This window comes from Diadema setosum, chromosome 19 (assembly GCF_964275005.1).
Source record: "Diadema setosum chromosome 19, eeDiaSeto1, whole genome shotgun sequence".
In the NCBI taxonomy this organism is placed as follows: domain Eukaryota; kingdom Metazoa; phylum Echinodermata; class Echinoidea; order Diadematoida; family Diadematidae; genus Diadema; species Diadema setosum.
This window is the reverse complement of record NC_092703.1, coordinates 29,290,309-29,303,698: the sequence shown is the minus strand read 5'-3', so window position 1 is coordinate 29,303,698 and position 13,390 is coordinate 29,290,309. Positions and strand designations below refer to the sequence as shown.

The 13,390-nt window shown below is 41.4% G+C and overlaps 2 protein-coding genes across 2 annotated transcripts in view; both read right to left on the bottom strand.

The window, feature by feature from the left end:
• LOC140242404 (DNA topoisomerase 2-beta-like) overlaps window positions 1-13,390 on the bottom strand; it is a 62,643-nt gene that overhangs the window by 8,270 nt on the left and 40,983 nt on the right. Inside the window, exons 7-15 of the mRNA XM_072322140.1 lie at window positions 7,989-8,045; window positions 7,233-7,478; window positions 6,096-6,332; window positions 5,352-5,457; window positions 4,895-5,004; window positions 4,108-4,200; window positions 3,032-3,146; window positions 2,420-2,541; window positions 391-539 (exon numbers count right to left, since the gene is read on the bottom strand). Of these exons, the coding sequence (XP_072178241.1) occupies window positions 391-539; window positions 2,420-2,541; window positions 3,032-3,146; window positions 4,108-4,200; window positions 4,895-5,004; window positions 5,352-5,457; window positions 6,096-6,332; window positions 7,233-7,478; window positions 7,989-8,045 (1,235 nt within the window). The remainder of the gene's footprint in view (window positions 1-390; window positions 540-2,419; window positions 2,542-3,031; window positions 3,147-4,107; window positions 4,201-4,894; window positions 5,005-5,351; window positions 5,458-6,095; window positions 6,333-7,232; window positions 7,479-7,988; window positions 8,046-13,390) is intronic.
• Window positions 9,049-12,539, bottom strand: LOC140243022 (uncharacterized). Its single transcript, XM_072322763.1, has 5 exons — window positions 12,521-12,539; window positions 12,033-12,194; window positions 11,497-11,606; window positions 10,650-10,886; window positions 9,049-10,287 (listed from the first exon to the last, which is right to left on the bottom strand). Exons 1-5 carry the CDS (start codon window positions 12,524-12,526, stop codon window positions 9,417-9,419), a joined length of 1,386 nt encoding a protein of 461 aa, XP_072178864.1. The 5' UTR covers window positions 12,527-12,539; the 3' UTR covers window positions 9,049-9,416.

Genomic DNA, 13,390 nt, shown 5'->3' with positions numbered 1-13,390 from the left:
AAAAACATATTAGTTCCATCAGGCTTTGAGCCGTTTGAAGAAAAAAATGCGTGCCTGCCAAGTTCAATGGCAAAATATTATCTGCTTTCAGGTGTGAGTTTCTTCATTTTGTCTCCCTCTACAAAGGGAAATAAAGTGAAGAAACTCGCACCTGAACATTCACCTGTCTGAATAATATCTTTTGTTTCATTATCTACTTTGTTTTAAAACAGGAGGACATATTATCTTCACTTTCCAAATTCATATGATTCGTTCAAATTAAGCTTCCTACTGAACTATAGAGAAATTTTTTGACTGTTGTCTAGGAGTACATTCTTTTGGATGCACAATGGCGAAACTGTGCATATGTTATTTTAAGTTGCATGTTGGTCTTCCGCCTTGGCCACATACCTGAACTGGGTGAAGATGTAACGGGGACTGGCAGCATCCTTTCCCCCGTGCAGCCGGGTGCCAAACTGACCGATGGGCTGCAGCAGGTTGAGGTTGTTGCTGCCGACAAAGTCTTGGGCCAAGTTTATGATGGTACTCATCAGGGATTGCTGTCGAATTCAAAGTGAACGCGAACAATGGTAAAACAGCAAAAATTTACACAGTGACCTTCACAGATACAATTACCATGTATCATGTCCATGTAATATTTACGAAATGTAAGTTTCGTTGCATTATCTATCAAGACAGTCTTCAATACATACGTAAGTAGTGTTACGGATTTGTTGATGATAATATTACGTCTTGTGAGTTAGACTATAGCCTGCTATCATGGTTATGTAACGCTTTGGAATGTAACGGTCTTGGCCTCGCTTTCCCTTCGCCCATCTGCGACAAGTCCTTCTCCCTTCCAAGTCCCTTTGATTCTCCCGACTGTAATCTTCTCCTTCGGGACCACAGTGTCCTCGCTCCACTGACCTGACTTGGCCATGTCCTCAACTTGCCCTCAGCGAATTAGTTCAAGGACTAAGTTCTTAGGTCCAGCCCTGTTGCCAATTAACTGTACTCTCTTGAGGCTTGGTCGCGTGCCGCCCAGGCCAGGCCCAGGGACGTATGAATGGTATAAATACTGGCTCCTTGCAGAAATTAGGGAGTGTATCGAGTTGAGAGAGTCGGACTGAGATTGCGATTGCGGGTTCGGACTAAACACTTATCACCATAACACTGCGAGTCGGGCTGGACAGTCAGCCAAGAGATTCTGTTCTCAACTGTATAACACTGCGAGTTGGAATGAGACAATAAACTTGCTGTCAGGTCCGGAAGTCATTGTGTCCCCTTCACTTTCTACTAGCTGTCCGACTGAACTGCGTGCTGAGTGTGTGGTGCGATGCGTTACAATACATTTCTCATTAACTGATAACGAAGGTTCCTTAAATTCTCATCATTAGAGAAGCAAGGGATATTTACCCAACTTTCGTAACAGTAGTATTCCCGCTACAACCTGAGCTCTTTCAAATCCTCACCAGTGTCAAGCGCTTCCATTTTTAGTGAAGGAAATAAGAACATTGGGATGGTATACGGTTCTCGAGATGGGAATGAAATTTATGCTCACTTTCGGGATGTTTTTAAGATAAGTCGGATCCAACATCACTGAAAAACTGACTAGAAAATGCTTCTGCCAAGTCTTTCGGGGCATGTGATACACGGATTCAATTTTGCATAATATGAATCATTAATTGACCTTCTGGCTAATCAACCTTTCTGTTTCGAAGGAGACCCTCTATGATTTTTCATTTGTTTCTTACATAATTTTTGTTGAAGTTGATAAGCCATGCTGGGTGCTAACCATCTATTTGGGTAACTACGGAGGGGCAACAAGGTGGGCGCATGTTCTTCATATCATTTTTTTTTTTTTTACATTATTACGTATCAAATGACAAGAAAGGTTCAGATCCTGGACCTCGAACTTGCGGCAGCTCAAGCGTAACGCGGGAAGTCGACTTGCCGAAACTCACCGAGTCGACTTGTTATATAGGACAGGAAGGCCAAAAAAAAAAAAAAAAAACCCGACCTGTTATACAACTCGACATGACATCGCTGCCCCTTCTTGCCTTTGCCTCTGGTGAGTTTCACTAAGTACGAAAATCTTTAATCCTCTGTGTGATTTGGGTGCTGATTGGAACAGAGAGCCTTACAGAGTTGTGAAAAAAAATGAAGTCCAAACGGAAGCTTAGAAGTAACTTAGTTTACGGAAGCCTATGAGTGTCGCAGAGAATACGGTACGCCGTCACTTTTCGCCTTCTCATATTCTAACGTGGAAAAAGTCGAAAAATATCTCGTCTTTTCAGTGACACTAACAGTCTGCCGTAACCAGGTCACTTCTTAGCTTCCGTTCGGACTTCATTTCCTTTTTAAAATTAATTAATTATTATTATCATTTTTTTGTGAGAACAGAATCCAAAGTTGAAACTTTTGGCTGGTGATGGCTCACTTCACTGAAGCGATATGACGTGATCTCCGAGACAGCGGCTGCCAACTCGGCCACTTGCACCTCCTCGTTCTCGTACTTCTCGAAGCAGGTGTAGAGGACCTTGCGCTGGCTCGGTTTCAGACCTGCCGGGAAGCAGGAAGTAGCGGAAGATGAGATAGGACATTGCAAGACATTGCATCCAGCCTTGTAACAGGACTACTTTGAAGGGCTTAACGATAATTATGGGCCATCTTCACTTCTGTAAGTAGCATGATCATGATTTGTATTTGACGAGATCTATCTTGTCATTTCAATTGAATTTCAACAATATTTCTCTCGTTGGGTCTTAAAGTAAAGTGAAGATGTAAGGCTTAGGGACATACGAGAATACATCGTACGGTAGTAAGGCTCTAGAATTCGTACTTTAATGCAAAGCAGGACGAATATACAGGGCATTCACACAAACAGCAAAGTATTAGTGGAACTGAGACTAGATAAAGAATATAGTAATTATCTGAAGTATATCGATCAATAGACGTGATATCAAGCCGAAGATAATGCACTAAGCTCTTAAAACATTCTTATTTGACAAATTGTTTGACCATGATTGTAAGACAGCAATATACACTGTACCATCAGCAATTGCGGGAATACATCTCTCGTTGTCTTGGAGAAAATAAGCGACCAGTTCTTTATTGATGAAATCATTGTAGCTGATTCGACGGGTTTCTTTACTGTTCATGCTCCTCTGTTACACGAAATAAAAGTAATTATATTATAATATTGGAACAATAAAGATAGAAATTTTTTAACCGAGAAGAGAGTGTGAGCGGATGAGAGAGGGCGAGAGAATTAAAAGAGAACGAAATATGCAAAGATAATTATCGTCGATTGATTGAGCAGTATATTGGTATAGATACATAATATGACAAGGTAAGGACGAGAAAAATGAAGAAAAATGAGAGAAAGGAAGGAGGGCAAGAAAGACAGAGGGGGATGGGAACAAGCACTCAATTAAGGAATTGTAATTGAATCTAATCTAAGAAGATATTGATTTTGACTTTTGATAAACAGTGTCCCGAATCTAATGAATGCAATGATATGTGGTGACATCACGAAGATGAGATCACGTGCACACGGTCATTCTTTGACAAGAAGAAATATACGTGCATGCGTTTGCTTCACTGAGAGAGACCGATTTGAAGAATTATATCGACCATTCAAAACAATTCTCGTTTTGTAGATTTCGTAACCCAGCTGTGGGTGGAGGAAGGAGTGTAAACGGGGTCACGACACCAGCGAGTCACAAAGCTCACGAGTTCTACATTCTTCTTCTTCATCTTTCGTTTGAGACGGCTATGCAGTATCACCAAGCCGCTGCAGCCAGTTTACTGTGTCGGGGTTTGAGTTGTCGAGATCCATTGACAACAGGTCCATGAGACATACAGCCCACGAGTCATACAGCCCATGTTTGTCACTATAGGTAAAACAGCCCACGAGTTCCAATACAACGCGGGCCTTAATGTGTCTGTCTCGTGGGCCTCGTTTGCTCAGCGTCGAACTCATGGGCTGTATGGCCCGTGGGCTGTATAACTAATGGACTGTATGACTCATGGGCTGTATGACTCGTTGGTGTCGGCCTCGTGACGTGCACCCGTGTAAACTGATAGTTGTATCTTGAGACGCTAGAGTGAGCACAATGTTTTTACCTCTTCCAATCCAGCTTCCCTGTTCTTACGTCTTGCCACCATGAAATCAACCATCCAAGATCTGCGCTCATCACATTTGCGCCTGCTGAATGCCTGTAAAAAATGCAATCCGACTTTCATCTACAATGTAAAACAACAACTTACAAAATTATTGTTAAACGGTATGATCTGCCAAATGAATTCTTGTATCATAATAACCTTTTGTTGGATGGTAGTTAAGTAGAATTGAATTAATTTGAATACGAGTTATCAAGAGAGAGAACGAGAGAAAGAAAAACAGAGAAACACACACGCACACACACACACAAACATACATGCCCATAATTATGCAGTTACGTTATGTGACTGCATATAGAAAAGGTGGTTTGGAAACATATCGAATATATAGCAACGATTTGTTTCGTGATTTCGTCCGCGTGTTTTCATACAAAAAAAAAGTGCAACAATTTGCGGCTATTCCGTGCAAGGAAGCTAAAGAATACATTCAATTCATATTTCTAACGATAAATTCACGACTCTTTCACGTACAGGTCGATTCAGCAATGTGTCACAAAAAGTACTCTTTTTTTTTTTTAAATTGCAGTGAGCAGGTTCACTTCGTGAATGATAGTTTAAGAATACTAATATATAAAAATGTAATACACTAAGATAAACTACCTCAAATCATATTTCTTGCACCATCCTCAGTAGGTGAAATAAATAATATGGAAACAAAGTTGCTTCATTCCCTAGAAAGAGACGAAATTGAATCTAATTGATACATATCTACTTGAGATATACAGTATACCAGCTCGATAGCTTCGTCGTCCTTGGGTCCCTCGTAGATGAAGGGAATCTTGTGACGATGCATGTCACTGAAGTACTCCTTGGCCTCCTTCATTGTGCTGGTTCCCAGACCTGGGAAGAGGTGAGTACAGAAGGAGGGTGAGAGAGAGGAGAGCAGTGCGTACATATTGACTGACAAATAAAAAATTACAGATAGATGAACGGATGGATATATAAACAGATACAGAGATAGAAATTACAATCATAGTTCGTAAAAAGCTAGTCCTCAATACACTACTGCACTGCTCGTCGCGGCTGCAATCTACTTCATAGTTAGTTTTTTTTTTCAGCAAGAGCTATGAATTGTTATAGACTGGAGGAAATTTGCAAACTTTTCTAGTCGCATTATGCAGCAAAAAGAGAAATAAGATTATAATCATAATTATGACCTTCTGACAAAATGATTTTCAGACACAAACCTCTGTAATACTTCACTTTCCAAGCTCTGGATTTCGGAGTACATTTCTTCCATTCCTTGAACTCGGAGTTTGAAAAGAAGTGAAACTTCTGTCCTCCCTTACAAACCTACACAGAAGAGTAAATAATTATCAAAACTCATTGAAACTTATCAAATATACATCCACAAAATTGATGGATGTTGAAACGATTATAACAAGGTTACTGACACATGTCCACAATATGTAAAGCGGAAAGAGCTAATATGCAAATAAAGATCACGACGGTGTAACATCTTGTACTTCATTTGTACTTCATTTGTCTGGGGTAAATTGTTTTTAGTAGCGTCCCATTTTTTTCTCTCTTCTTTTCTTTATATATTGAAAACAACAACGGTACATACTTCATTTCGCAGATAATTGCAAGTATACGACAAATCATGTCGTCGACAGAATGCTTGTATAAAACACAACTTCTTGCTGCTTAATTGAATTAAAAGACAGTAATATTTTGTGAACAAAAGAAGGTATTAAAAGTTGAGTCAACAAATGCAAATGAGATCGAGTCTTCTCAAAACAGAGAAATTGAAATATTAAAATATTCAGATCACACTCTCTATTTTTTCCACAATCTCTTTAACAATAAATATTTTGGACAGTGTGACTATCTTATCAGATCTCAAGAAAAATAAACATCTTACACTTCTTTTATTTAAGTTGCCTATTGCGTCACTGTTTTGATGAAATTCTCCTTCTGGAAATGGTTACCTTGACGACGGGAGTGACAAACTGTTCGAGGAATTCTTGCCTCAAGAGGGCGGGCCAGTTGTGATGGAAGAAGTTAATGAGCAACCCCGTAAAATGGGCCCCTTCCACGTCCTGGTTGGCTATGATCATGACCCTGCCGTAGCGGAGGCTGTTGAAGGACTCCGGGGTGTCGTACAGCTCCTCGAACTCGAGGCCCAATATTGCCATGATGTTGATGATGTCCGTATTGTCCCTGACCTTTGGGCAGTTCAGAGAGTGAGAAGGAGGTGTGACATCCACTCTAGTTGAGTTTGGATTTTTTTTTTGTTGTTGACGTGACCCCTAAAGAAGCTATAAATGTACATAAATGCTGGTACGCAAGCTAGTACAAAAAAACCAAAGTTCTGTCGGAGAAGGACTAGACAGTGAGGATAAAGTCTCTCTACAGCGTGTGAGTGTTTGTTTGCAGCACACGAGCAACAACCGTTTCTCTGTAAAGCACGGATTCAAATACATCATTGGAGGGGGGAAAGGGAGAAAGTGAATTCTGGGACTATCCTGTACCGAGATGTCTCTCAAGTATTGCATGGCCAGCGGAACCGGGGATGAAGACCCTTTTTTTTTTTTTTGTTGCTTTTGAAAATATTCCGCCGGCGGTGTATTGATGTGGTAAATGAAAATCAAATGTTGTGTATGAGTGGATGGATCAACGTTCGCCTCTCCTCGTTTTCGCAGGGTTGACATCACTTAATCCTGATCAAAGTCTTTCACATAATGCCTAATGTGTATTTTAACGATTATATGTCCCTTCTCTGAAATAATACATTTTTTTTTGTACTTCCGACCATCGAATACACACAGAAACCACTTACAAGATTTCGATACTTTTTTCTTTAGAAAGGACGATGAAGATAGATAGGAAGAGTTGGACATTATTACATTAATTGCAATAACCATCAGTTAAAGATGGGGGTGGGGTGGAGTCTCGTTACGCAGTGAAACCAGGGTTGCAAAAAAACAAGGTGCCACGTCTTTAAGTGAAGGAAAACGGATTCAGGCTGTAGGAAAAATAATGACCCCTGCCAAACAATCTTGATACCATTAAAAGCATGGAGGGAATCATGGGTACAATGTGCAGTGGCGCCACTCTATACCAACCTGCCTGGATGAAGCGTCCCTCACATTCATCAGTTTGTGCCGGATGGAGTAGACTCCGTAGCGGTCCCTTCCGGCCACGCCCAACCCGCCGCGGGCAAACGCCCTGGCCGAGTCGCCCTCGGCGAGGATCAGCGTACACTTGCTCGAGTTCTTGCCTCCCGCTTCTCTCGCGTCGTCGAACTTCGGGATGCCCCTTAGTTTTGAGGGATTTTGAGATGCTGTGGCTTGCTCTTGGTCGGTAACATTCTGGTGATTGTTGTTGCAGATAAAAATGTCAGTTTAGTCGACGTAGCACAGTCAATGCCAATTTATCTATGGGAGAATCCATATATCTTCAGTAACACTGTTGATTGGTGAAAGGATACGTAAAAGCATAACAGAAATGATGCGCACTACCCCACAATTGAAACTCTGTTAGAATATGGCAGTCCAAGGGTAAACTAGGCGTTTGATATTGGTGAAATATGTGCAAAACTCATCTAAAAGTTATTTTACAGCTTCTACATGAAGGTTATCAAGCAATGGAGAGCTGTCGTCAACATTTGACATATATATAGGTCAAAGAGAACAAGAATCAACAGACACTAATTCATCACAGGTAAAACACAACAGGACATAAAGATAAACTGGAGACAAATATTGATAAACTAAAACACAAAAACCCACATTAAATGACCCCATTTTAGTTCTTTTTAACGTGTTTTTCTGAGTTTATTCCATAGCAGAGAAGTGGGACATTCCAGATTCCACACAAACCTGTTTACGGGCTTGGATCCACCTGACGACACTTTCCACGATTCCGCAAGACAACGCCTGAAACGCAAGAAAGCAATGATGCAAACCTACCAGTTATGCTTTTGATTTATGAAGTGGAGACTTACCTCATTTCAGGTTCCATGAACTGTTCCTGCAACAATTGCTCCTATGAAATATCTGCACGCTTAGCAAAATATCAATTCTACCCACAAACATAACCCTAACCCTAATCGTAATCCTTGTATGAAACTAAGCCTAAAACCTTATCACAATTCTAACCCTAACCATAAGTCCTTGGAGAAATAAGACCGGAGCAACTGTCGCAGGACCAACTGTCGTGTGACCTTCCTTTCCGCACACCCACACTTTTTTTGCACTTCCATTCCAATAATATAAGCAAATTAGGAATTCAGTTAGATATATCTGTACAACGAAACAATGAAATATTTCCTTTAGTGTGTAACATTTCAGCACATCGAAATAGAAATTTACAAAGGTAGTCTATGATTGACACATATATTTGATGTTTCACTGTGACAAACGGAATGAAAATGCATGAAAAAAAAAATGGAAGTACGCTGTATGTTATATCTGACATTTGCAAAACCACCCCGAGCCGCCCTTCCTCACCCTACACCAGTACCTTTAGAACTGTCCAGGACAACAAAAGCCCTCCATATCTGACATATCCCATGCCCATTAGCTGGTATTTGTTATCCCTCCCATCTCCATTGGTTCCAAAGTCCATGCATCCCTCGCGCACACACACACACACACACACACACACACACAGACACACACACAGACATTTATACTCATTATACATACTCAACATAACACAATTCCGCCAGCCCTACAACAGGTCAGGCAAATAAGCAATCATCAATTTACGACAATATAAAGAAAATGGAAGGAATGATAGTGAAAATGTTTGGGTATATAAAGTCAGTTTATTTACAAATGTTGTCATATAATTGCAAGCGATGAACGTATAACCGTTCAACTGCATACCCCCCCCCCCCCACATTCCCCAACACTTATTCATTATTCCCCCTGTAACTATTACTACTCGCTTGCGACTTCATGCCTTTGGTATCTATTACTTGAGGTGACCACGTCCTCACAGGCGAGCTAGTGGCTTTGATTAGTTTGGTGTGTTTGTCTTTAGTTGTAAGTGGAATCATAATTCACAGTTGGGTGGTATTTCCGATATTTAAGTCAATATGACTTATAAAAGATAATTTTCACAACTGCTGTTGACAGCCCATGTATGCAGCCATTTCTATACAGTTTCCGGTCTCTGCGAGTATACTCAGTTGTTCTGCTCAGTTATGTTATACGTCAGATATCGTCCATCATCATCCGAACATTTGTTGCTGCTCCCATTAAGTAACCCTACCCCCCATAAATTATTTATTGCTTCTTCAGTCAGCAAGAGGATGAATCGGCATCATCCTCTTCTCCCTCGTGTAGCTGGAGATTATAAAGCTTCGTGATGACCTCTTCCAATCTAGGCCTGTGGTTCCACTCAGCGCCACAGATCTCCGTCCCGTAACAGAGTAAGTCACATTGCGCCCTTTCCCGGCCGATGACCATCAGGAGCTTTCCCAGTGCGTAGACGTCCGTGGACATCGAGCACGGCATCCCTTCCAACACACACTCTGGGGCGATATGTCCACACTCTCCAGTGCTTTCATACTCCTCGATGAGCTCATCGTCCACTGGCACCTCAAAAGGAGAGCTCGTATCGCTGGAGATCCCGAAGTCAATCAATTTTCCTCTCCAAATGTCTTCTTGTTTCGTGACCAACACATTGTCCACTTTGAGATCGTTGTACAGGTAGCCCCGGTCGTGCATGGCTTGGAGTCCCTCCGCTACGTCAATAATGACGTCAAACCAATCGGTTCTTGAGAGGTGTGGTCCCTCGGTATTGAGGCAGTCGGCTACGGTGTAGCTCCGACACTCTGCCTCGCTTCCGAAGAATTCCATAGCGAGGGCTGTCTGACCGTCTGCCATTTTGAAGGAGCCATAAAAGGCCGGGAACCAAGGCAAGCCGCTGAGTGTGCTGTGGATTCGAACCTCGTCTGGGCAGAAGACGGAGAGATGCCAGCCGACCTTCAGGGCCACGGGTCTCTTGGTGTTGGCATGGCGACAGAGGAAGACCGTGGCTACAGCTCCACATCCGAGTTCGATGCGATCTGTCGTTTCGTCCCACGCGGTGATGTCGGCCATGCTAGATACCACCATGACGTCAGAGGCGAGTCCCTCGCATCCAGAAGACAGCCCAGACAATTCCTCTCTGCAAGAAATTGCAAAATAGTGCAACAATGTCAATGCAGAATTCGCAATGTCAAACGTTGATTTATGTTCCGCGGAAATGCTAAAACATTGATTCCAAACGTTCGTAACATTGTTGATATACATCTCGTGTGAGACGATCACATCATGTATGACGAAGTTTGACATTGATAATTATTATTGACACAGTGACTGTCAAAAGTATTCTTTGACTGAAGGAATTGGATAGCAGGTACACCTCTGCATATCAACACAATATCAATAGTCATGATGTTTTCATTTTCACATCATGATCTCTTCGTGTCAATAAACAGTTTTCATGTGACAGGAAAGGTTACATGACATATGTCTTATGAAACTCACTCCTCGCGGCTGTTCCCCCCTGCCCCAAGGAATGGAGGAGTCTGGGATAATAGGATCTCGTTGGACTCTGTCGGAGCATCTCCCACAATCCTCTGTGGCAAGTTCCTGGGCGTGGCTTCCTCTTCTGTGACTTTCGTCACCTTTGGGATGGCGCCCTGGGCCAGATGCTGCAACTCGCCGGATTTTTGGAACGGGATGTTAATTGGGAGAGAAACGGTTGCAGGGCTGTCCCCAGGGCTGTCCCCATCAAAATGGGTCGGACAATAGAAGTGGTATTAATCGTGTTAGCATAACAATTGCGACAAGTTTATTCATTATTATCATACTTGCTATTCTTCTGTGTTTTCTTTCTCTAATGTTCTCAGTGGTAATGATAATATCATTCTCATTACATCCCATTTTTCCTTTATCATTATAACCATCATTATTATTATACAGTGGACTCCCGTTATAACGACGTCCTTGGGACCTGCAGTTTTTTTTTTTTCGTTATATGAAAATTTTGTTATGACTGAATGAATAGACAATCAAAACATAGAGCGGATAATGTTGCGGCCTGGATTCTTACTTCGTTGTAACCGGAATTTCGTCATAGCCATGTTTGTTACAACTTGAGTGCACTGTATTTGCTGAAAATTGCATCATCATTGTCGCACATTAATTTGTTAGAGAAAAGGTGAAGAAGGTATATTCAAATTTCATTCATATCAAAAATGCTAAGAGCTGCTATACTACTGTGGTATTTGATGTGCGGTTAGCTTGTCAGTATACCAATAGATTGAGCAGGAGAATACATTAAATTGTATGGGCATATTGCCATTTCGCCAAACATCATCGGCAGACTCACTCAGTCTCCTCAGGTGACACAGATTGAACTTTGGTCCGTTGATGAATCTTGGTGACGTCAGTTTGGATGGAAACAGATGACGTCATCGGAGATGGTTTCTGAAGATGGATCTGGCGAGTAATTAGAACGACGAGATATTTTTTTGCTAAAATTTAAGGAAATCCCTTCATGCGATCTATTTTCTAATTGATTTCAAACACACCATCTATTATAGATAAGAGTTGATCTGATTGAGTAGTCACGGATAAAAAGGAACATGATAAAGGTTACGTCTTCAAACACAAAACAAAACATAAATACTGCTCTTTTCTATGAAGCGTGCACCATTTCATCAAGGGAAGAAGGTACGGCCCCAACGAAATCAATGCACGTGAAAGGGTACAACTGTCGAAGAAATTAATTCTGTATTGAAAGATGATTAGTTGATGAAATTCACTGACAAAAACAATTTGAGCAGGCATTGTCAAGTATAATTTCAAGATGTCTTTAATTTCTTTAACTGTTATATTGGCAATAGTAAAATAACTCCATCTTACTTGAAGAGCTTCCTCCGCTCGTCGGCTCTTCTCTCGCTCCTGTCTTAGAGCCTCTTGGAGGTCAGTAACCTCTGCCCTACTCTCCATCCATTTAGACATCATGTCGGCCAGAGGAATCCTGTCACCTTCGCAAGGTGCCACGCCCATAAAAGCAGCCAGATCCTGTGGAAGGAGACGCAAAGAAGTAGATTCAACAGCAAAATGTTAAATCATTTTTTTTTTATCCACTGCAAATGACTTAAAATGATTCAATAACATTTGATTGTGAGGAGAAAAATCACTAGTCTGTCTGAAACTTGTCAACCGTGGACACTTGAACTCACCGCTACTGTATAAGGCATAAGTTGATGTAATAGTATTGATGTCAAGTTAGCTAAATCAAAACAGGTAAATCTCGCACCAAGCAAAAAGCTTCAACACATCCTTTGAAATTAACCTACTACAGGTAGTGAGTAAATAGCAGAGAAGACACTGCGCAATATTGGCACCTGCATGTCTTTTGTGTTCGATCGGTTCTTCTCCACCTCCGTCTGCAGAGAGAACTCTTGTTGAGAAACTTTTTCCCGGGTCTCCTTCCAATTTTCCTTGATGGAAGCTAAAACCAATGTAGACTCATTGCCCGGAGTTTGGTCTACACCGCAGAAGTCAGCCAGATCCTGTCGGTTTACAAAAAAGTATTCACCCCAATGTTGTCAGAGAACAGTAGACAGAGATAAGAAGAAATACACTGACATGAAAAAGAGAGAAATAAGTATTTGGATGAACTCAGTGCAAATGAGTTATGCTGACAGAAAACGAAGACAGTTTTTAGACAAGAGAGTAGCTGGATTTATCAGTGCATTAGCCAGGTTTACTATAACACTCATAATCAATAACACTGCGCTGTTCCTTTTCCTGCGATATTGCTGAAATTTTCTTTACCGTCAAAAGTGATGATATCCTCTGTGAAAATTTAGATATGACTACAACGTTTGGTTAGACTCGACAATGAACAGAGTAGTCGAACGATGATAACAATTGAGATAATGCCTATCATTTAGCAAGCTGCTCGTACCTGCAGGTTCTCCATAGTTTGTGAAGACTTCACCCTTTCTCGGAGAAGTGCCGTCTCTAGGTCATTCACCTTTGCCTGGAGCTGGGTCCATGTGGTCTTGATGGCTCCAAAGAGGGTGGAGCCAATGGTGGACCCAGCCACGCCCATCATGTCAACGACACGCTGCAGGATGGTATCAGGAAAATGTGTGAAAACTGTAAAACAAAATGCTCCAAGCATATGATCGGTTACTACATTAGAACAAGAATCAATCAATTAGTTTTGTAACAGAATGACCTCCACACCTTGGCAGTGAATTGCATAA